The sequence below is a fragment of the Chlamydotis macqueenii genome, chromosome 4, assembly GCF_036417535.1.
Source record: "Chlamydotis macqueenii isolate bChlMac1 chromosome 4, bChlMac1.mat, whole genome shotgun sequence".
Lineage (NCBI taxonomy): Eukaryota > Metazoa > Chordata > Aves > Otidiformes > Otididae > Chlamydotis > Chlamydotis macqueenii.
This window is the reverse complement of record NC_141559.1, coordinates 35437714-35460902: the sequence shown is the minus strand read 5'-3', so window position 1 is coordinate 35460902 and position 23189 is coordinate 35437714. Positions and strand designations below refer to the sequence as shown.

General features: G+C 44.8%; 2 protein-coding genes across 6 annotated transcripts in view; both read right to left on the bottom strand.

Annotated features, from left to right (window-relative positions):
• Positions 1-1702: 1702 nt before the first annotated feature.
• On the bottom strand, positions 1703-13022 carry ERI1 (exoribonuclease 1). 3 transcript variants are annotated; one of them, XM_086747427.1, is made up of 7 exons: positions 12922-13022; positions 11881-12056; positions 9273-9483; positions 7803-7886; positions 7004-7113; positions 4704-4818; positions 1703-2802 (listed from the first exon to the last, which is right to left on the bottom strand). In XM_086747427.1, exons 1-7 carry the CDS (start codon positions 13000-13002, stop codon positions 2560-2562), a joined length of 1020 nt encoding a protein of 339 aa, XP_086603553.1. In that variant the 5' UTR covers positions 13003-13022; the 3' UTR covers positions 1703-2559. The 3 variants fall into 3 exon arrangements, with proteins under 3 accessions (XP_086603553.1, XP_010121709.2, XP_086603554.1); XM_010123407.2 differs by lacking the exon at positions 12922-13022 and adding an exon at positions 12296-12791; XM_086747428.1 differs by lacking the exon at positions 12922-13022 and adding an exon at positions 12296-12347 and having other exon boundaries at positions 11881-12051.
• A 1516-nt stretch (positions 13023-14538) lies between these two features.
• Positions 14539-23189, bottom strand: part of MFHAS1 (multifunctional ROCO family signaling regulator 1) — a 34545-nt gene continuing 25894 nt past the window's right edge. Inside the window, exons 2-5 of one of the 3 annotated variants that reach the window (XR_015258508.1) lie at positions 19810-19936; positions 17890-18321; positions 17300-17433; positions 14539-16736 (exon numbers count right to left, since the gene is read on the bottom strand). Coding sequence is in view for 1 of the 3 variants with exons in the window: in XM_086747293.1 (XP_086603419.1) it covers positions 19806-19936 (131 nt within the window). In the remaining 2 variants the exon portion in view is untranslated. Of the gene's footprint in view, positions 16737-17299; positions 17434-17889; positions 18322-19805; positions 19937-23189 lie in introns of those variants that run through there. The other 2 variants (XR_015258507.1, XM_086747293.1) reach the window with 2 other exon arrangements.

Genomic DNA, 23189 nt, shown 5'->3' with positions numbered 1-23189 from the left:
TTGTCTGAACACAAGTGTCACTACTAAAATCACCATACCACTTTCCCCCCCTCCCCAAATACTTCCTTCCCATTCAGTATGAAAGCATCCAGGAAAATTAATCTCTTTACTGAGCGTTGTGAACTAGTTATGTTCATGAGATTTAAGCCACCTAGCTATGACAATGTTGCTAGTCCACCAGAGAAGACTAATCATGGGGCATGTGGAAACCAAGACCCCCGAGACCGAAGTAATCTCATGCTTTACAGAGTGAATGCAGTTCCTTACATATTAATAAATACCAACTTATTAAAATAAGTTTGTTCTCAAGTAAACCACAAACATTGATAAAATTCACTTCATCTCAAAATCACAGAATCAAACATTCTGTGAAAACAGTTCCAGCTTACACTTTGACATTAATCCAACTTAGGTAAAATAGTATCTGGAATGATTCTACTGATTTCTGCAACTCATTGATAAAAAAAACTACTCAAGCAGCAAGCAAAACAATTATTAATATTTAACCCTTATCTCAAAATATCTTTTTGAAGTTATTTAACAAAAATAAACAACTCTGTACTTAAAATAAATGATGTAAAATTACCACAGCTTTTCACTTACGAAACTTGTAGTATAATCTGTAACAAAGTTTTTCATTGGACTGTGAGTCTGGTTACAGACCTGTAAATAAAAGACGAGTGACAAAGTCTGTGATACTACCAGCATCCCAAGGGGAGATCTGCTGAGCCAGACTCAATTTTATCATAGAAACCTGCACCACAGTAACTCAGAGACAAAAAAAAAAAAAAGTAAATTATCATGGTTGTTCAGGAAAGAGGATACTATGGTTGCTACAGTGAAAAGTAAATATATAATTAACCTTTTTTTACAAAATACGGGCTGACAAATAAATGGTATTTTCAGAGAAAGGATTTTACCCTTCTGAAATTACATCAAGTATTGCTACACAAAGAAAGGAAACTGTGAAGTTCAACAAAATTCCACAAGTAGAACAAGTATTTATTTCCGGAAAAAAAATGAACATCATTCTAAAGCTGTTGTGGCTGTCCAAATCTGTGACTCTGAAAAGAAAACTGCTTCCTTCCTACATATGAAGCAACTGAGAATTGACCAATACCTCTCTCTCTTACATGAATTCAAGTTTTCACACTTCCATTGATCCCATTTAACAGTCAGAAGAGCAAGGGGAGCTCAGAGGAGTTTGGTTAGCCAAGCAGTGAATATTCCCAACATAGCTTTATTATTAATTATTTTGTTTCCTGAATGTAAGCGGCAGAAAGAATGAATGAATTATAATATAGATACACCAAACAAACATTTTTTTTTTACTAAGATCAACCAAAATAGATCATTCCACTTTTCAGAACAAGGCATTCTGATGCAAAGCTGATCACAATAATGTTGTACTTCCTAACAGCCCATGGAGACAAAGGAAATCAACACTTAGGCCTCTTTTGAATAGCATCTTATGTGGGGCTTAGGAAGAAAGCAGAGGAAGTTGTTAATAACTACATGTGGCCTTTACTAATAAAACTATATTAATCTTTTAATGTTAGATTTTGAGATAAAGGCCTAGCTTCATGGCAGCAGAGGTATGGGAAGGTACCAAAAATAGTTGAGCATGTCTTTAACTGTAAACGAGAAGCTTCTTGTTTTGTTTTACGTAACAATCACATAGCACAGAATTTTGACGATCTGGCATGTTTTGAACTTATTTTTACTTCACTCATTTTCAAGTCCAAATGGCTCAGAGTGTCTAAAAGCAACATTAAATGAAGTGCAGCTATGAGTGTAGAAGGATTAGGAGATATGATTCTCAAAGTGAAAATCTGAAGAACTTTCTGTTTTTTAAATACAGGTTAAAAAAATTACTATCATACTGCATTAACTGAATTTTTATTCAATACACAGCTCTTCTATTTGATGTGGAAGCAGATAAACATATCCCTCAAAGAAAAAAAAAAAAACCCAAACAACACAGTACTTCTCTACTGCTTTAGAACTGATGAACATGCTCCCATTTCTTCTAGACTTTATTAAAAAAAAAAACCAAAAAAAACAAAACTACCAGCAGGAATCGAAGAGTGCCTTATCAGGAAAGGCCAGCCTGACCACTTGCTATTTCAGTTCTTCCAGCAATGTCTCACTTTTGTGCAATGAATAATTAGATGCTAGATATCATTAGAGTACAGCATAGTGAATAAATACTACCCACAGGCTGGGGTGAAACAGCAGCACACAGGCCCAATCGATCTTTGCCTGTGTTACGATTACATGTTCCTAAAAGCTTAACACCTTTTGCCTGGATTCCCCATATCAACCTTACTGCTAGAAAAGTTGCAAACAACAACAATCAGTTAAAAAAAAAAAAAAAAAAAAAAGTAAAACAGGTTTTGAAGAGCTTCCGCACTCCTGTTTATTCCAACAGAGACGATTAGTTAAGGTGCTTTCAAATTCTGCACTGCAGACAGGTTGGCAGAGGTGGCTGTTTAATAAGCTGTTAACAGTCTTCAGAGGACATCTGAGAGCAGTTCCTACGGCAGAACCCCTGAACTGCTAGTTTCTGTAGCGAGGCATCTGTGGAGCAGGGGCTCCCTCTAAGGGGGCTGAGGAGGAGACTGTCATAAGCTGTCCAGCATGCATCCTCTCATTCACCCGCAGTTCACAGCCATCCTGCAGCATCCTTACAGCTATCCTTGCAATGTTTTTAGAGTCATCAAGTCCACTGTGAGGTCTCCCGTCATAATTCATGCCCAGCTTTTCAAGCATGATTGTCAGCTTGGTCTGGTTCCTAGGAACCTGATGGAGAAAGTGAACCACATTCAAAAATTAGGTTTTGTACCAAGTCCTTTTAATCTAACACAGTAGAAACATATGCAGATTTTAAGTCTACTTAAGTCACATACTACTTTCATGTTGCTTTTTGTCAGATCACTAACAATTTAACTTCAAAGCACCTCGGTGAGACACTCTCATTTTTACAGAGGAGACATAGTCCATAGGAGCTTGTCTAGACTCAGGATAATGTCAAGAGTCTCTCACCATTACCAGCACCAGCTCAAGATGTGCCAGCGCTGGCAACAGTGGAAGCCATGGCCTAGCTGGGTTTAACAGGCTTTACAAAAAAAAAAAAAAACAAAAAACAAAAAACAAAAAAAACCAAAACAATTACTACCCAAAGTGGCATTGCAGAGGGAATCAGATTTTGGTTTTCCTTTTAAGTGCTAAGCGACTAAAGAAGCACCAGGCTCCTGACTCTCACTGACATCAAGCTTCTGAATGCCTTTGAACACCACAGGAACAGATCAGTGACACCTACAGCAGCCCATGTTTACGTGGATGACCAAGAGCATGAACAGCAAGGAAGCTTAACTGACTTACCCATGCAAAGTACTACACCAGCAAAAGCCCCATTCCTCTCTTAGTTAACTATTAAATATGCATTTGTTCTTTAGAAAGGTCAAAGAAAAACAAAAGGATAACTTCAAAGGAAAACTTTAGTTTGCTCTCTTGGTGGTGGTGGCTGGGGTAGGGGAACAATGGGACATGACAAGTTCCAGGATACTGCACTATACTACTGGATTTAATAGCCAAAATTGCCAGAACCTCCAATAATAACACCCAGAAATTGGGCAGGGGAGACATACCTGCAGGTTGTGGGACATTCCACAGGAAAGTTAAAATTAATGACAAGGAATATGTTATATTTACTACTCTTACTCAACAACAGATCCAACAGCAGCCCAGAATAGCTAAACTAGACATTTATTTAAAAAAAAACAAAACAAAACAACACAAAGTAAAAAAACCTGATTAATTCTAAGCTACTGTCTTCATTGCCTTTGATGAAAAAGCACTTACTGCTCAACAGAGAAGGAAAAAGAAGGTATGTCTAGGTTAAAGCTATCAGGACTAACAAGACTGTTCTGTGTTCCAGCATGTTTCTAACAGAAACAGTCATGCAGAGAAGCACAATAACAGAGGGAGAAATGGAATAACCCTGTAATATTTGCCCAGCACAAAGTAAAGTTCTTCTCTTACTAAACGTTAACCTCTTTTTTTTTCCCTAGAGGTTACATTTAGTATGAAAAAGTCCTTCAAAAGAAGATCATCAGCTAGGCTGAAATCACGTTCAAACAAATGGCTTAGTGCAGACTGACTAGGAATTCACCAGAATCTCCAATAAGCTGTTTTATGGTAATCTGATAGTGAAAGAAAGCAGCAACGTCCAGCACTGAACTTGGTATTACTCTTCTCTTGACAATTTGGTCCAACTGTAGATATGTCCTAATCTTTCTCTGTCCCCATTACACTGTCAAAAGTGGAAATATCTAAAGGTAGTGGTGCAAATTAGTTTTGTAGTGTATTATGTGAAAACAGGAAACAATAATTGGAAAACCAATACAGAGTCTTTTCAGCTGAACTACTTCAAGATACACTTCATCTAAGAGCACTGGTACGACATTTTCAGACAATCCTTCATGGAGCATCTCTTGATTCTTAAAAACAAGATTAAAATCAAAATGCAGTAGATTATACGATCTTCAAGTAGTAAAGTGAGATCTCAGTGTGAAGCACATTTGAAAAGCAGGCAACTAGTTCACATACTATAATACACTAGGCAAGATGACAAGCACAACAGGACATTCAAGACTTTTAAATCAAGTTTTCCCACAAGAGAAACAACAATCTGTACAAACCTTATAGAAGTTCCCATATAATTTGCGAATATTGATCCACTTTTTGGCAAAAGAAGGGTATTTGATACGGCTAATACGGCACTGGATGTTCAAAAATTTACTCATATCCCAAGATCTTTAAAAGTCAAAAGAGAAATGAGAAAAACATTAGTAATATACAATTCAGATGCCCTGCTTCTAGATATTGCACAGCGGTCTTTTCTTTGGTGATCAGTAGAAGGAACACAGTTTAGGAAAAGCTCTTTTACTATAGTCATGGTATAGAATTTTTTAACATGAATTTGTTAACCATGGGGAAAACAAATAATGACACGAGCAAGATTTTCACTAGGATGGTTTCAGGTCCAGGCTAAAAAATAGCATGCCAGCTTCTCCACATGTACTCCAAAACCTGCCAATAAATGAGATGCTTAAACAGCCTTTGAGGAAGCAAGTGGCACCGTAAGTTTTCCTGATTACTTAGGTACACATGCATCTCTCTACTTAACATAGGTTATTGAAAAAAAGACTGCACTTAGTTTTAGGAGAACCAGACACTTATGAAGATGAAACTATAACCCTATGCACTTTTAGCCCGCCTTCCTGAAGGGAACTACATCAACAAGTTTGTAAGCTTCAAGCTAAAATAAGGCCTTTTTTCCCCCCTCTCTTGCAGCTGTCTACGCAATCTCACCTATATGACAGAGAGATTTTACTGCACCTATTTTCCTTGAGGAATTTCACTAAGGGGATTTTCCTGGGGGGGGGAATTCCAGACACATTCTAGGCCCAGTAATATAACCAGTTTTGCTTCAGCATTTTCTTTTTTTAATGCACTGTTGCTTCCAAAGATAGAAATCTAATCATAGGTAAAAAATTAGTCAAACAGCAGTATTTACCAGAGCTCCCTAAATTAAAGTTGGAATGACATGATTTTAACTCCTTATTTGTAAGGTGTTTAGATCTGTGTACACCTTAACTATACACCTTAAGTCTTGTGTGACAGCTTTTAAATGGCTTCACTGTTCACACTGGACACAATCACATTTCAATGATACAGGTTCTTCACAGGAAACATCTGTGATTTACAGTCATTATCCAAATCTTCAGGAATTTTGAGAAAAAGTCTCATGGACCAAAAAAAAATTTCCCACTCAGTAAGTTGGATTAGTTAAAAAAGCTTTTGTTATGTATCCATTTATCTTCTATGGTACAGTATTTTTCAAACCACTGATATTACAGACTAGAATATTTATCTATGTTTTACTTGACAGAAGTGTTAGGAAGTTATACTAAGATCCTCCATGTTCTTTTTTCGTAAACCTCAGTTTTGTTTTGGGATTCATCTCCCTTTGGTTCAACACAGTCATTGTAACAGAGCGGCACAAAACTGTCTTTTTAATCCAGCATAGCAGAAGACTTAGGCCAGACAAACAACAGGCAGAGGAACATGCAAATATATAATTCAACTCAACACAACTAATGTTAAAAACTCCCTGTCCTACTTAAATCCCACATTCCAAGAGAAGGAGGAAAGCTAACATGTTAATAGAAATGTTTCACAGCTAAAAAGCAACCATCACCTACAGAAAAATTCCCTGACCAGCACTATATAAGGCGCAAACACTATCATTCATTGTATAATAAAGCTAAGATCACAAGAACAATGTTGCATCACAGATATATCTAGATCTCAAGATCTGTTTACTTTGCAGTCATTAGGGAACTTGACTTTCCACAAAGACCTTGTGAGAGAGCAAGTTCAGGTGGCAGTTCAAGGACTAGTCAATTCCTTACGCACAAAGCTTGTCAGAGCTGGGACCCACCAGAGCCACAGTCCTCCAAGCCAAAGCAGAGAGCTTTCTGTGTTAGCCATTTCTGCTTAAAATATGCAGGATGTATTAACAGTAACACTAACACACATAGGATGCAACACAACCACCACAGACCTCTGAAACCTTGGTTTCAGAAGAGCATGGGAGTTGCTTAGACTTTAAATCGCACATTATTTTCAGGTATTATGTGCTATATGAAAACTAGATGTAAAAACATATTTACAGAAAAAAAAAAAAAACCAGGATAAAAAGTCTACTCTATATCATTTAGTTGCACACAGAAAGCTAGGAAAGAAACAGTGCCATCTAATGGATTTAAGCTTCATTTCAAATTGTTTAGTTCAGCTTTTTTGATTTTCCCAAAAGCTAAAATTGTAATAAAATGGCACTGTCATGGTCCACCTTTGACAATACTCTCACAAAGATTAAACACTGTTCTGCAGTGCTGAAGTGTCTGATTGTGCTCAACGTTACGTAAGGACATACCCATCTGTCAACATGGAATAGCTATACTTTGTTCCCAGTTCTCGCTGTCTCATCCACTCTATGACATTCTGCAGAACTTGAGGAAACGTATCAGCTTTATCAACAATGTCCTAAGAGAACCAAAGAAAAACAAGAGAGGAATGTTTTTTCAGAAAAAAAAACCCAGCATGAAGTGTGAAGAATTATATTGGTATATAGGCACTCACTAAATCACTCACTCACTAAGTTGGCTTCCCAAAAATCTTTAGAAACAGATTGCACATTAAAATAAGCAAACAATCAGACAGATTTTTCTAAACTGAAAGAAACACCACAAAAACACCACTAAAAGAGCCAACCTCCAAATGGCATCTATAAAAGTAACAAGGTTAGTCAGCTGTTGAACTTAGATTAAAACCTTGGAGCTTGTTTCCCAGGCTCCCGCTCAAGTCACTTGTTCACAAGCCATTGCCATCTTAAGACTCTAAACTCTTGTTGTGGTTTTGTTAGTGAGGGGGGGCCTAGAATAAAAATCTTAGAAGAGGAAGTGATGCAATTCAAAAGGTGCTCTCCTCTGCTAAAGATTAGATTTCTATACATGGATTACAAAGTCAATGCTTTTCTCTACAGTTCCTTACAAACACCTAAATGACCAACTTGGTGAAATAAATTCCGTGATAATTGGGAGAAGGGGAAGAAAACAGGATTAAGAGACTAAGCCTTATAGAAAAAATACCATGGAATATTTACTGGTATTTGTAAATACCACATCTCTTTTTTTCTTTTTTTTTTTTCCTGAAGAAACAGAAGTGCAAATTACCTGAGTGATTCCTGTCAGACTGATGCAGAAGTTTGAAAGCTTGGGATTAACTTCTGGCTTCACATATTGCTGAAAGGTATCCTCCTGTAATAAGAGAAAAACACTCAGCAGCAGCACATTATGTAGCCTGCAAGGCAACTTCTTTGGCCTGCCCATAGCCAAAAGGCAACAGCGGCTACTTGTCCTGCCACAGGCAAAAAGGAGCGTGTACCTCCCCAGCCAATATGAGCCTCCTGACTGGCCACCATGAGATTCCCCATGGGATGGATGGCTGGCTTTCCAACTGGAACACGTCCTTCCTCTCAGCCAGTAGGCATCAAAGAGCAGGGACGTGGGCATAAGAGGGGAGAAGGACAGACTGTAATAAAGGGGAAGATTTGGGAAAAGGAGAGCATGAGTAAGGAAAAAAAAAAAAAAAAAAAAAAAAAGAAGTGAGAGGCATGAGCAAAGCCTGGTGGGTTTATAGGTGGTATCTCTAGAGACTCAGCTGTAATTCAAGGAGGGCAACCGGCCACACATCCCACAAGGCTGCGTGCAAGTCATACACCTCTGAATGCCAGCCAGAGATAAACACAACCTCACTCTGGGAAACTGAGCAGTACAATTGTGAAGACTACACACAAGTTTCATGGAAAAAAAGAAAGCCTCAAATCCTGGCTGCTACACAAAACCTTTGGGAGTGAGGAAAAAACCCACACTGTTTCCTACTACTTACTCTAACGATAACAAAACACTCTTGCTAATCTGCACAATCCTCTTTCTGCAGTTAGTCATACATGTAGCTACACTCTAATGTAGCATCACAGTGATTACTGGAAATCCTCCTCCTCTTCAAAGTTCTTGATAAATGAACCATTAGACAGAGGAGCATTAACTTCTTCCATTGCACTGAGTCACTCAGTTTCAGTTAGACAGCAAGTAGTTTTTAGGCCTAAAGAAAACTGTACTGGAATGGAGCACTTGAGGCCGCCAAAAGCCTACCAAATGTTTAAAATCAGGTTACACAGCTGTAAATTTGTCAGGCGTATTGTGGAAATAATCCAGCCCACCAAGAAGCAGGGTTTACTCAAGCCCACTTTCTAGACCTCTGCGTTAGTCTCTTGTAGATTGCCTCACACAGGACCATAGAATTTGCTAATTCTTGTTTATGATAAATCCTATAAATAGTTTTGTGGATCTCAAAGCATGGATCTCAGAAGTGGGGGGTGGGGAACGACTGAGAAACTGAAAGTCCCTCGTATCAGCAGAGCGAGTCAACAGCAGGAATATGATCTATTCCAGATACTTTAAGAATAGAAAGTAAGTTTTGTCTGTACATAAGAGGCACAGAGGATAGGTCTTTATGAAAAAAAAAAAAAAAGCACTATTTTCCATGAAATTCAACATCTATCTAAAAACTAATCTAGACTTTCTGAAGCAAAGAAGTTATATTGAAGAACAGCATATTGACACAGTAATTAGATCACTTACTATTTCCAGAGTACGCGTGTTTAGTAACACGACAGGAAACTCAATTATTTCATGTATAAATTCAGGTGGGTTTCCCTCTTCACATGTTGCTTCAAAGTCAACAACACAGATGTAGTCATAGTAGCTGTCTCCATTAATGGGTTCCTTCTGCATCAGCTTCTGTTTCTTGTAATAGTTTTTCAGTCTTTTTTTAAGCACATCTTTCACTCCTCTTAAAGAGATAAGGAAAGTGACAAAGATCACGCTCTCATTTAATTGTTTCACCATTGTAGAACTGAAGTGTATAGTTAACATCTGAAAATTCATCATTTATTAACCTCATTTTGAACACCCGCACTTACGAAGTCTGACTTCAACTTTATCATATGGTTAACACTCCATTATCTGGGATAATGCAGAGGCTGAGATACCCCCCAACAGCTAAAACATCCAGGTAGTATCAGTACTTGGGGACAGACTGGGAAGCACAGCGCAGAGACACTCTGCAGTCACCTCCAGTTCAGCAAGACTCAGCAGCTGAAGCCTTTGCAAAGCCCAAGTCTGTAGATTGCTGCTAGACGACCTCTGGCCCTGGAAGCAGTACTGCTTCACTTGTACTTCCCTGTGCCCTCTGCCTGAAGCAACTGATGCCCGAGGTATTTCTTTATCAGTGGCACAGATAATGCAGAATCCAGCTAAAACGCCCACATTTTAAATTTCTCTCAATTTAAATTTAAAATTAAGCGTGAGTAAGTAAATGAAAGGAAAGTATTCAAGATTTCAGTTGTCAGAAAAACTTCCTGGTTAAGATCCTGCTTTTCAGGAGGTTTGTGGCTAACACACAAATTCACAATGACAGATGATTAAGGTTACTTACTGCATCTTTTTAATACAACCATTATAAAATGCAAGTGCAGGTGCCAGAATTGCCACATACCAAACCAGAGCTGAATAAACAAGGCTAATTTACTCTTCGAAGGAACTTATTTTTAAATTTACACATTGCAAATGAAACCAGAGAAGCCGTAAGAGCTACTTGTAGCAAGCAGAAAACAGCCTACTGATCCACATGGAAAAACTGGAATCAGGCTGCTAAACCTGCATTTGAGAACATCAGCCTCTTCTGCAAACAGATAAAACTTTTTCCACTCTGGTTTTTACCAATCTAGTTCAATTCAATGAGCAGTCCATTAAAAGCTGAAACAGTATGGAAGCTGATGGATGGGAAAATTACCTTTTTCTTCATAAAATCTATAAAAGAAGTTGAAGGAGGAGATGAACTGCCATCAAAATAACCCCAAGGGAAAGGACGGTGTGTGGCAATCTGCTCAATTCACTGCCTTAGAGGTGATGCACTACTTGTTTACATGTAAGACATATTCTGAACAACTTAATGGAATATACTGACAAAAGAAGTCTAGCTTAACTAAAAGAAAAGTTTAAAACTTTCTGCACTTACAATTGAATAAAAAACACAAAACAGAAAAATCAATAACCAAGGAGGAAACCACAAACTCATCATTTACTATTTGAATTCTGCTTTTTATTTTTAAATCAGAATAACTGCTGAATAGCTATACAAATCTAATCTGTTTTACTAAAAATTGTATCAGGCAGTGATAAAAATTTTTCCTCCTGAGGAGTCAAATTCATTTAACCAAAGGAGGAATTAAACCATTCAGTCAGAACATCTGCAGACAGACAGGTTGGAGGTGGCAGGCTACACTTCCCACCCACACCATTTTTTCTTTCTTTTATTCTGTTCAAATGAACTTCTGTTCCTTTGTGGTTTGGTTTTTTTTCCCTCTGAACATCCTCTGCACTACAGTCATCTTCTTCTCTAGAAAGCTAGACTTCTCGTTTCAGACTCCATCTCACCTTTCATATTCTCTCTTCCTCCAGAGCAGTAGCTTCACACTTTGCTAACTCCTCACCACCACCACCGCTTCATTACTGCTGCCAATAGAAACAACACACTTTGTTTTTCCCAGTTGACCTTCTTCTCAGCATCTCAAATTGGCCTGGCCACAGCAATATGAGAGGGTCTTGCGGGTCATTTCCAATACAGCAGGTATCATTCTCTTGTATACCTAGCTCTTTCCTCCTCCTCCTCAATGAGCACAAATCCAGTTTATAATACATTCACCTACTTACTTTATTCTATCTCATCTATTCAGATTAGCAAACTCTCCATCTAAAGGTACCTCTCCTCTGCATTGACCAAATTCTGAGCCCTATCACCTCAGAGGTTCTAGTCAGTATCAGATCTGTACTGGGTACAGTAAAGGAAAATATGTGTGTTCTGAAGAGAGTTTCTATACACTGAAGGCCTACACCACCACCTGAGAACCCTTGCAGTTCTTTAGATCTGTCTTTCCCCCTTGACCAAAAACGTGTTGAGAAGTAACCCGCAGTTACACATTCTTTTGTTTCTTTGCGTTATTAGTTGAGAGAGCATATAGTTCTGACAACATATTAAGCAGTATCACATGCACTAATCCTACAACAAAAGCTGCGTCAAGACTGCACATAAAACAACTATGTGGTGTGTTTTTAAATTTTAAAATAATCATCCCTTATGTCTCTACTGCTCTCAAAGAGCAATTAAAAATTTACAAATCAGCCTAACCTGGTTTCAAGCTTGAACTCTGCAAGTTTACTTCTGAGCTCATCTCTGGTCATTCTGTTGATATAACCATTGGTTATAGCAATTTCTTTGTAAACCGGATCACTGAAGTCATTCGGACTGGCAGTTGAGTTTTTCTCATTAGTTTCTTCATCACTGATCCTACAGTGTTGCCTGCCCTACAAGAAAGACAAACACAAAGGTCATTTAAGAAGGTCAAAACAAGAAGCCAGAATATTAAAGTTCACACATTGTCTTGGCGACAAAATGCAGTAAAGCATCACACCGTTTCACTCATGATCAAACTGAGTGAAGTAGCTCACAGACAGTAAGAAAATCAACACGGAAGCCTGCGCCAAAACACCATTTTCCTTCTCACTTTCATAAAAAGCAACAGACAGAATAAAGGGATACTAACGCAGGTGTCTGAAGACATGGTGAACAGCAGCTCCGAGGGACAAAACCTGAACGTGTGTCCCAGTTTCAACGGAAAAAGTTAGTTCTCTGGCGTGAGCTGGCAAAAGCTAGGCCAGCAGGAAGAGATCTCTCTCAGTACCTTAGCCAGGATCTATACGAACCGATTGAGACACACGGTTAAACAGACGTCCAGTGCCGTGCAAAATAAACTAAAAGGAAAAACTAAAGGCACTGCAACTCTAACCGATTATTCGCAGTCTTTGTGGAGCAAGCACTCGGCGGGGCCGGCCTCCTCCAGGCCTCCCGCCGGGGCCTCCTGGGCCTCGGGCGCAGACGGAAGGGCCTGTGGCACCGGAGGCGCCCCCTCGGTAAGGTGGCACTCGGCCCCGCCCGGGTAGGCCGCGCTGCGGCTCGCCAGGCCGGCCTGGCCCAGGGAACCACCGAGCGCCACGGGAAGGCCGGAGCGGGCCGAGGCCTGGGGAAGAAAGGCAGCGCGGCCACCACTGGCGCGCCGCGGGGCGGCCTCGGCGCATGCGCGGGAGGCGGCGGGGGCGCGGGCGCATGCCCGAGCACCCGCCCGGCCCCGGCGGGGCTGCCTGGCGCCTCGCGCCGCTCCGGCGCACTCACCGGCGGGCAGACGGCGGGGGCGGGCGGCGCCGGCGCCCGGTTGGGCCCAGCCTGCGGGCGATTCTCCTTCTGCTCCTCCATGGCGGCGAGCGGCGGCGGCGGCTGCGCCGGGACGGCCGCCCGTTGCGGGGCGGGGAGAGCGCGGGACCCGCCCTTGGGCGGTGGGGCGGCCCCGGCGCTGCCGCTTCCCGCTCCCGGCCGCCGCGCTTCGGGAGTTCCGAGGAGCTGCTGGGTTCCGGCTCCACCTTGCCGCCTCCGGGATAAAAAATAAAAGTTGTCGTGGGCATGTGCCACGCGTGACCGGCCGGCCTCGCTCCCTGCCTCCCGCCAGCCCTGGGCTACGCTTCCCTGCGGCAGCACCTCTGCTGTCGGGCTCCTGCCGCATCCCTCCCGAGCGGCCTCCTGGGTCTGGGGTCACAGCAGCTTTCTGGAAGCTCTGGCCAGGTTACAGGAAAGACGCACGGAACAGGCGCCTTATTTATGCTTCCGCATTCCTCTCCTCACTTTGCACAGGGCATCCTAAACATGGGTCTGGGGCCTCTGTGGGGTGTGGGTGGCCAGGTCCCAGCCACCCGAGTGATTCCGCTGGCCTCCATCCCTCCCTGCCCAGGGAAGCTGCCTCGTGCTCTTCCCTGTATCCCTTAAGCGACAGTCAACAAGTAGGGTGGATAGCGCACTGGGATCTTCTCGGCCGGTGGCGGGGGGGGGGGAAGGCAAAGGGGGGGAGGCCTCTCTGTCCATCATGGGTCAGTTAATTTTCTGCTGGTGCTTCCCAGAGCTCTGGAGCGCAGTCCGGGCCCAATCTCGGAGATTTCCCTCCTGTCCCTCAGCAGAGGCTGATGCATATGTGGCACCCACCTGACTGACACAACCACCCTGACACCTCCGCACAGCCCAGCACCTCCTCATCTGTCCTGTTGCGGCTGGGGCCCAGGCACTTGCCCTCAGTCTTGCCTCCTGTCTTGCCCTGGCACACCACCATCTTGTTGCAGATGCTGCCACCCCTCCCCCCAGACGTGCCACACAGCATCGCTGTGTTCATCAACGTTGCCACGGAGGTCTGTCTTGTCTTCTCCTCTAGAGAATGGTGGTGATGGAAGTGGGGTCACACACAGCTGCCCAGGGCTGTGTGGGAGGGAACTTGCTCCCTGATTTAATTCACCCTCCTGATGCTCCCGCTAACACTCATGTTGCCAAGCCAGAGGGCCATCTGTCTCACTGCTCTCACCTTTGAACAACATGGCGCTTGAGCAAGGTCCACAGGGAACCAAGCTATACAGGACAGCAAACAACATGGTACCGATGAGAACTGCTGAGCTGGCCTCACAAAAGACCCTAAATGCAGTAGGGGAAAAGCTGTTCCCCAGAAAGCAGCTGCCTTGCTGGAGTGGGCAATGGTTCACAGACGTTAATCCAAACAAGAGGCTCCAGGCTCAAGATCCATTCAATGCCAAATCTCCTGCTGATTTTGCGAGTCATTTGCTAACAGTGCTCCTAAACCCTGTGGCTCCTGGATTCAGTAAACTCCAGATCTACAATTAGGCACAGACCTTTCCAGAGGCAGGGCCCATGGCAGCATTGCAACAGGAAAAACAAATCAAACAGCCAGGCCTCTCCTTGAGATTGAGATCACTTTTATTTTCAGTCGTTTTGGCGAGGATGTGTGGGCAAGTGTGGGTGTGGTGCGTGTACATCTGGGCATGCATGTGTGTGTGCGCAGAGTCCTGCCCAGTGATGTAGAATATATGAATACCTGCAATTACAGTCCATGAACTGAGCCATGAAGCGTATGATGAGTGCTACACTGAGGCCCACTTACTTGCCTCTTCTTGTGCTTAATGCAGTGCAGCATCTCCACCTCCCCGCACTGCTGTTCCAAGGATGCCAGCCCAAGATCCCATCCAAAGGGTGCAGGAGGAGCTGAGCTCCAGGATCTGGCTCTGCAGGAGTGAGCTGCTGGGTTTCCACCTCACTTAGTGAGCTCCTGAATACCATTTGCAGCTCCCTTTAACACAACCATATCTGTCTCCTCACAGCGAGGAGCCCCTACTGCTCTGACAAATTTTAACCACCTCAGAGGTACAAAGGGGAAAGGAACAGGGACCCCATGTAAGTGCTGGTGCTACAACGCAGCCAAGCACATCTTATGTTCCTGGGAAAGCAGCACCCAAACACGCTACTGAGTTTTTACAGCCACCGTGGAACTGTGGCATGGGGATTGCGGCAAGCGAGATGGACTGTGCTCCTGCAGCCCCCAGTCTCTTCCATCTGAACTGAGAGACCTCAAGGCAGGTTAAATCTCATTCTAATCTCTATTTCTGTTTAACTTTAAAGCTGAATCCCCCAAGTTCAGAGCAGCAACAGAATGCAGAAAAAAACAGCATTGCCACAAAAGGAGACTAGTCAGACGTATCCTGGCCTTGTGGCAGTTGGAAACAATCTTATTTCTCTGACCTTTCTGCCTTTAGGACAGTTACAGCAGAGAAGTCCCATCACCCAGGACCCTCTGCAGTTGCCAGAGGCCTCCAAGTACCCCTGCAAGCCTTAAGATGAGCTACATCTGCAGCTTCACCATTCGGGCTCTCTCTCATTCTACCTCAAGATTTGTGTGCTGCTTAGGGACATGCAATTTCTCACGTTGCACAGACCCAGCAGAAGGCAAAGGTGCTATCCTGGGAGTTTCACTTGGACGGATGCAGGTTTGAATCCCAGGTTTTGCTTCAGAGCATAAAACAAGGTACTCCAGGACACGTTCCCGGTGCTGAAATTCCTGCAGTGCAAAGCAACTTGCCAGCTCTGCTTCCAAGCCTGTCTGCACCAGTTTCAGTAGGAAATCAACTGGTCAACAAGCAAGAGGTCTGCAAACCAATAAGCAAAACCAGCGCAGTCCTCTTGAGTGAAGTAGCAGGAGATTCTCCTTCTGTTCCAAAGAGGTTAAATTCACTGCCAGCTCCATGGGGAGGCAATTGATGTCCCAGTGCTTTCTGCCTTCTTCGTACACTTTCAGTAAAGGCTGCAGGGTGCTCTGCAGAGGCCTTAGTCATTTCTAACAGTTCAGTAACTCACCACGCAGGGACAAGAACAGGAATTAACACATGCTCTGAACTAAGGTATCTGCTCTTAGGGCACTGCCTTCAAGCCCTCATTCCGTGTGGTTTGACTCAGAAAAATGACAGACCCTTCAAAAACAGGGGGCTCTCACCCCTGGGGCTCAGGGATGTTAAGTGGGGTCTAACAGGCAGCAGCTCAGTAAAGGGACACTGTGTGCAGAGGTCTCCAGGATGCACCCTTAAAAGAGAGAGACAGCAAAATCAAAACTATCAGCCACTTGGCTTGGTTCTCCTGTACAGATCTCCCACGTGGCAGTTGCAAAGGGGAGACGTTTTCGAACTGCATAGAAAATTAAATGGCTTTTGCATATTAAAAAAATACAGATGAAAACATAGTTACACCAGTTACTCAACAGTGGGCGGATGAGTGATCACCATTTCATATTAAATAGACCCAACCAGACTGATCTGCATACTGCCACACTCCTGGCATTACAGCTTCAGCACGCACAGCAGACAGTGCCTGCGAAGGCCAGGTACTGCCGTGCTCCCGCTGAGGTGGTGTGCCCTGGCAGGAGGGCTGTGGTCCCAAGGAGCAGGCTGCAAGACGTCTGTTCTGTCCTCTCGCTCCTTCAACGCTCACACGTCCCAGACCAGATGGGCGCACTGGGAAACAAGCCTCCGGCTGGAAAAGGATTCCAGTTTGTGGTTTCTTTACAACGTGGTTTCCACGCAATGTCACAGCAACAAATCGCTAGTTTCTTCCTATGGAGAACAGAGAGAGGTGAGTAGCAGCAAAGAGAGGAAGAGAAGGCCGCCCAGCACGGGAGGTGACAGTAGGGAATGCTCTAACATAAGTTCTGACTATACCAGGGCCCTCCATGTCTGATGGGCAGCAAAACTTGGGACGAGGGAGTTTCCTAGCACTACTCCTGACACCATCCAAAGATCCCACCTCGCTTCCACTCCCTCCAGCCATCCCGGGCCATTTCTAGCCCTCAATTTATCTACAGCAATTAACACTTTTCACTGACATAAGAAAGGTTCAAATGCCCAGCTGCCAGAGATGGCAGGTCGACACATGAAATCTGAGCCCAAGCTCTCTCCCCAGCTGGAAGGATACCCTGAAGAGACACGAAGCTGACTGAGCTGCCAGCATTTATTTGGCAGCTTTCCCCTCTGAAGTGAGGCACAATGGCTTGATTTCTTCCACCTGGCCCCTGCAGTCTCCCAGTAGAGTGGATTCTACCCTTCATTTCACAGTGTTAAGTTCCTGCCAAAGAGGATATTTGCAGCCCTTGAAAGACCAGAAGGCAGGGGAATGTCACCTGTGCAACAGCAGCAGGTCTCAGCAGGATGCACGTCACTGTCTTGCACCGGTTGCAGGCCTGGCCAGCTCACCAGTATCAACCACCCCAGGTCTGGCGGAAAGGGCAGCCATCACAGCCTCAAAGGTTAAGAGCTGTACATTAATACAAAGCATTTTAAGTCCCCCATCTCTCAGACCTCCACTAGCATGTGGTGAAGGGATCCTGGCTCTGGAAATGCCTGCCTCCTATTTGATTTACTCTAAATCAAATATTTGCATGGAGGAGGAAACTCATACAGTTCAGTTACCGGGGCTCAGCTGTAAGGCACAAACTGACAGCAACATCTTAGAAGTCCTTAAAACCACCTAATCAGGAGAGAAACCAGCACTGTGATGCCAGTGCTCAGCCTTACTGCTTCATGGGACAGTGTGTGCCAACGCACAAGGCAGGAAAGGTTTCCCAGCCTGCTTCTCCTCCCACTCTGCCGGTCACCACCCAAGCCTGCTGTGTGGGACACAGCCAACTGTTTTGCAGTGGAGCAATTTTAAAGGCTTCACAGCATCAACCCCCTCCCCAATAAAGCCTTGGCCAACCGCCACAAAACTCACTTGTCCAGGAACAAATCCAGGGAATCCCGCTACAGCTCATTCCAAGATACTTTTCCTCCAAGTAGGTCTGAATTAAATGGTACCAAGAACATTTTTACATTCATCATGAGATCCAAATGGGTTTTCAACATGCGATCAATGGGTCCACAGAATCCTATCCCCAGTGCTTCCCCTCCGGCCAGTGGCCCTGCCATCTGCAGCAATCGTTTTGCTTCATGCCTCGTTGTTGTCCCCGACCTCCAGGTGACTGCATCCACTCCAGCCACAAGGCCCCCACCTGGGAGCTGCCTCCGCCCCACAGCATTTCAGAGTCCAAAGTCCCATCGATCCCCGTCAGCATGCAACTCCACAATTAGAGAGATGGCAGCACTGCAGAGCATCAGCCACGTTCTGCCTGGCGGAAAACCTTTGGCACCAGCACTGATGATTTATCTGGAAGATGAAAGGATAAAGAAAAAGTAATGTAGCATGAGCAGCAGGGTTCATAGTGCTTGTAATGAATAACCTAAGACACACTCTTTTCTCTAGGTTTCTAAACAGGGAGGGTGAGGTCTTTAAAAGTAACACAGGCCTTTTGAGGACACAAGTTTGCTGCCAGCAGAGTGGCTGTGAAACTGGGACACAGTTGTTAGACACTGTGGAAGGCAGGCTGGAAGACAGGAGGACGAGTGCACAGGCACAGCCTGACAGCACAATACCACAAAAACTACAACCTCAGGTTAGAAATGTGCTCTGCCAAGTACACACACAGGAGGACCAAATGAATACACAGTCATGACCTGTGGCTCAGTATCAGGGCACCTCCCTTGTTTCCTGCCCCAGGTGGGCACTTCACCTTCACAAACACAGCTCAACAGCCACCCATCACCGAAGCTATTCTCCAGCAGGATGAGTGTATTTTGGGGTGGGAGGGTACTGAGCAGAGAGAACAGCATCCAAAGTTACTTTCAGATACTGAAGTGAATGAAAGTAATAGCCATCAACACGTATCACAGCCACAGCCACCAGCGAGACACTTGGCTTGCTCCTCTAAGCTCCCTGCCAAATTCCCTTGTGCCACTCCAAGGAGAGCAGGCCATGGCTGCATTTCTGTTCTGCAGGAAAACCTACACATCAAAAAGCCAAGGCACTGCCCATTTTTGTGAGTGTTGTTCCACATTTGTTCCCACCACAACACAGCTCTGTTTTCCAAGCACATCCCCACTCCGTGGAGTGAAGGACATGTAGGCTATTAATACACAGGAGGGCAGGGCTTCTGCCCGGAGGGACCTCACCAAGTTGAAGGACTGGGCCAACAGCAGTGCTGTGAAATTCAACAAGGACAAGCGCATAGCCTTACACCCAGAACAGGACAACCCCATGCAGCACCATAGCCTGGGGTCCAGCTGGCTTAGGATCTGGTGGAGAACACATTGAACACAAGGCAGCAGTGCATCTTTGTGGCAAGGAAAGCCAGGCTGTAATACGGAGACTAAGATGGGACAGAAGGAAGAAGGTTCTGCTCCAAGAGAGCAGCGTAACTCTAGAGTCCAGAGAGGTGGGAGCATCTCCGTTCTTGTCAGTCATCAACCCCTGCCTATACAAGGTCCCAGGCAACCTGACCTGGTTATAAGGCTGGCCCTGCTTCGACCTCCTGAGGTCTCGTCCTACCTAAACCTGACCATGATTGTATTATCTCCTGATTTGTCCTGCCCACTATGTGTGTCTTGCACGTGCCACAACACAGCTCAGGAAACACCTCAACTCATTTCACTGTACCTCTCACCCTTTGAACGGGCTGTCTATCTCCACAAATAATCAGAAATGTCCCCAGGCTGTGGGGCTGCTACCTTTCAGAAAAAATGCTTAGTGAGAGCATGATTTACATAGGCTTTTTGGTGTCTACTGACAGGGGAATGGGGGTCTGCTTTCAGGTCTCACTTGGAACAAGGGCTGGTCACAGTAGGTGTGGGGGGGTAAACCAAAGCAACATTAACTCGCTCGCTGCCGTTCTTGGGACAGATGATCTCCGTCAGTCCCTCTGGTCTCGGCTGACTCAGCAGTTCTCCTGTGAATAAAGGAAAAGAATAAAAACATTTAAGCATCGGCAAGGCAGTTTTTTGCAGTTTTTGTTTTTAGCATGCCCTTGCCCTGCCCCCTCACCAAGTGAATATCCATGACCAATGCAAGTGAGCACTCTAAGAGGGCTTACTGGTCCTGCAACCCAAACAGGTCTCATCCACGTAACCATGGTGAATGTCCTGGTGAATACAGCTTGGAGACATGCTGCTCCACACAAACGTAACATCTGCCATCTTTCCTGTCTCTGCTTTGAATCACTGCACACAGACTTGAGAGCTCCTTAGGGATTCATAGCATCTAGATAGAGTCTAATGAGATGGAGGTTTTACGAGTAGGTGTTTTAATTAGGCTTTGGGGGCAGATAAGATCCAGAAGTTTACATTCAATCTCCACGAAAGGGAAGAAGCTGACCTGTAGCATCAGCAGGATAATTGGTAGACAGCCAGAGAAAGCTACAGATGCAAGCCTTATCATTCACACCTGCAAGCCTTATCGTTCACATCTGCATATGACAGCCATCCACACCCACAAAGCTACCCAAAAAGCAGCTGGTTTTCAGTTCAAGCAGAAGGATACTACAAGGACCCTGCCAAGACCACCTTCTTTGGTATGAACCAGAAAGAAGATGGTTTGAAAGCAGTGCCACAGATATGATTTTTGCATCACTTCGGTATTTCTCCTCTAAGAAATTCTAGGGAAGACCTCAAACCAGATACACACAAGTGTGCTTGACCTTTTCTGAATCCGTATGTTACCTCCTGTTCTGTCCCTGAGCAACTCTGCCCATTGCAGCTGTCCAGCCGTTGCTCCAGTACTGCAATTTCTGAGCTGGAGAGACTCTGCTGTCCTGCCATGGCTGGCCAACTGCAGGGTGCCTCTTTTACATGCCTAAACACTATTTAAAAACAGGTAAAAATACTTCAGGGGATTCCCTAATGCCCCTCTCCCTGGGCACGCTTGCTACAGCTGCCACAGGACCACTGCTGTGTCCTGTCAGGGCTCTGGGTCACACTATACTCTGCTGAGCATGCTGATCCCAGCTCCCAGCTGTCATCAGCTCTTCCCTAATGGAGGCAATACCAGCTCTGAGAGTCAATAGCAGCGGGGGGCTCTCCACCACATGGCATCCCTCTGCTAAATGAGTTGTGTCAGCTCTGCTGTTCAAGTGCCAAGTTGGCAGCTCCCCATTGCTGGCACCCTGGCAGCATGTAGTCCAGGGCAAGACGCGGGTCAGCATAGCGAGAGGGGAAAGCCAGGTCCTGAAATGTGCCCAGCTCTGAGGAACACTTCCCCAACAGCTCGCTCAGAGCAACTCAAGTTTCCTCATGGCTCCACTCCACACATGACTGGCCCCTGCAGGGCAGATTCCCTGGCTACTGACATGCCATCTCCTCAGCATAGTCCAGCCACACCTTAGACACCCAATAGCACCAGAAGCACCTCTTGATATCAGTCTGGCAGTTAGGGTCTGCTTTCAAAGGCAATATGCGATGGCAGCATTAATGTCCAGCAAGGGCTCAATTCTTCTGCTGAGCATGCCCACATTGGTGCCACACAGCCCTACCTGAGGGAGAGGCACCAGGCCACAACTGGCTTATGCCAGCTAGGTCAGGGACTTCCTTTACAGAGGCAGGCCAGCTGCAAGCAGGCTGCAGTCACAGGTCCACACAAAACTCTCTGTACCCATCAATCAAGCATCCACTGTGAGCCATCCCCACTTCTACTAAAACACTCAAGACAGATGGTCCTTGGACTCCTCTATTTTGAAATGCACTTGCAACAAATTCCTCTGCTGTGAAACAAAGAACATCAGAAAAATGTCTCCCTGCATCTAGCTGTGATTGCCAGGCACCCCAGGAAAACCAGAAAAGAAACTGCTCTTCGAAGAAGTACTGCCCAGCCTATGCAGCACTGGCACAACAGTCAGCCTCATCGTGCCTGAAGCCTCCCAAATGCTGATTTTCCCTCCTCTCCTCCTCACACTGTTTCTCTTCTCACTTTCATGAAAAATCAGATCTAACCGCCCTCTGGTTTTTCCAAAGCAAGAACACCTCATTTGGTATAGTGAAAGCAGAGGGGAGGGCTTGGCAGGGAACACACACACATGAGTTCCTCGAGTGATACCCCACCTCTGGGGCCAGTAATTCCAGTTTGCCCCAATGGTCCACAATCTGAATTCACATTTGGTTTGAATATCGACCCTCATCTCACACCCACACTCAAACCTGAAGTGGCAGAGCAGCTTTTAAAGACATGCAGACATGTCTCCCAAAACAGAAGAATCGTGATGGTATTTGCAATTCAAAGTTAAATCTGGAAGGCAGCGTCCTCAATTATGTGAGCTGTCACACACAGAGCAGCATTGCATCCCATCAAGCACGTACGCCACAGGGCTCCGTGTCCCAGTGATTCCTAGGTTTCAAACCTCAGGTTGACTTCAAAACTGCAGTATTGCTAATCATCTCTGAAAGATGAGTCATAAAATCAGTGCACCATTATGCGCTTTAAAGACAGGGCTAATAACCATTAGATCTTAAACCAGAGGAGTGCAATAAGACTGGCCTGTCTGCTTGAGTCTTCATTCCCATTTCCATCTCCCCACTTCAGGTATGCTCAGATGGAGAATTCTTAAGCAGAGGAGACTGCTGCAGGGTAAAATAGATGTCTGATTTGTAGGCAAACCCCTTCCAACAGCTCTTCAGTCAACCCTCATTTTCTTTATGGTTTTACCTTCCCCTTTAGGTTGCCTCTGGGACAAAGCTGACCTCACTCTGTCCCCAACTCTATCCACACCTTTGCCAGCCCCACTCTTGTTTCCTGCTGACATATATGCTGCTCCCAAGAGGAAAGACTTTTCTTGCCGTTATTCCATGAGACACATCACGCACTAGGTGGGCAGAAGGTCACCTGTGCATCCTTCCTACTCCTCCCCCTCCCAGCAAAGGGATGTCCCACTGCCTTCCCACCATAGTATTCTTGTTCCCTTGTCTTCGCAAACTGCTCATCTTTGTTGCACAAACTCACCGCAGTGCTAACCCAGGCATAACTATCTAAATCATGCTTCACATCACTGCTAAATAAAAGCCAGTGCAAATCCCATTGCAACAAGCAATCTTCAGAGTTGTAACAAACTAGCATTGAGACATTGCTTGGATGTGATTCTCCAGGCATCTCTTGGAGGTTTCATCCAGAAATTATCCAAACTGCAGGAGATAAGAAACAGGGCTGCAGCATGGTGG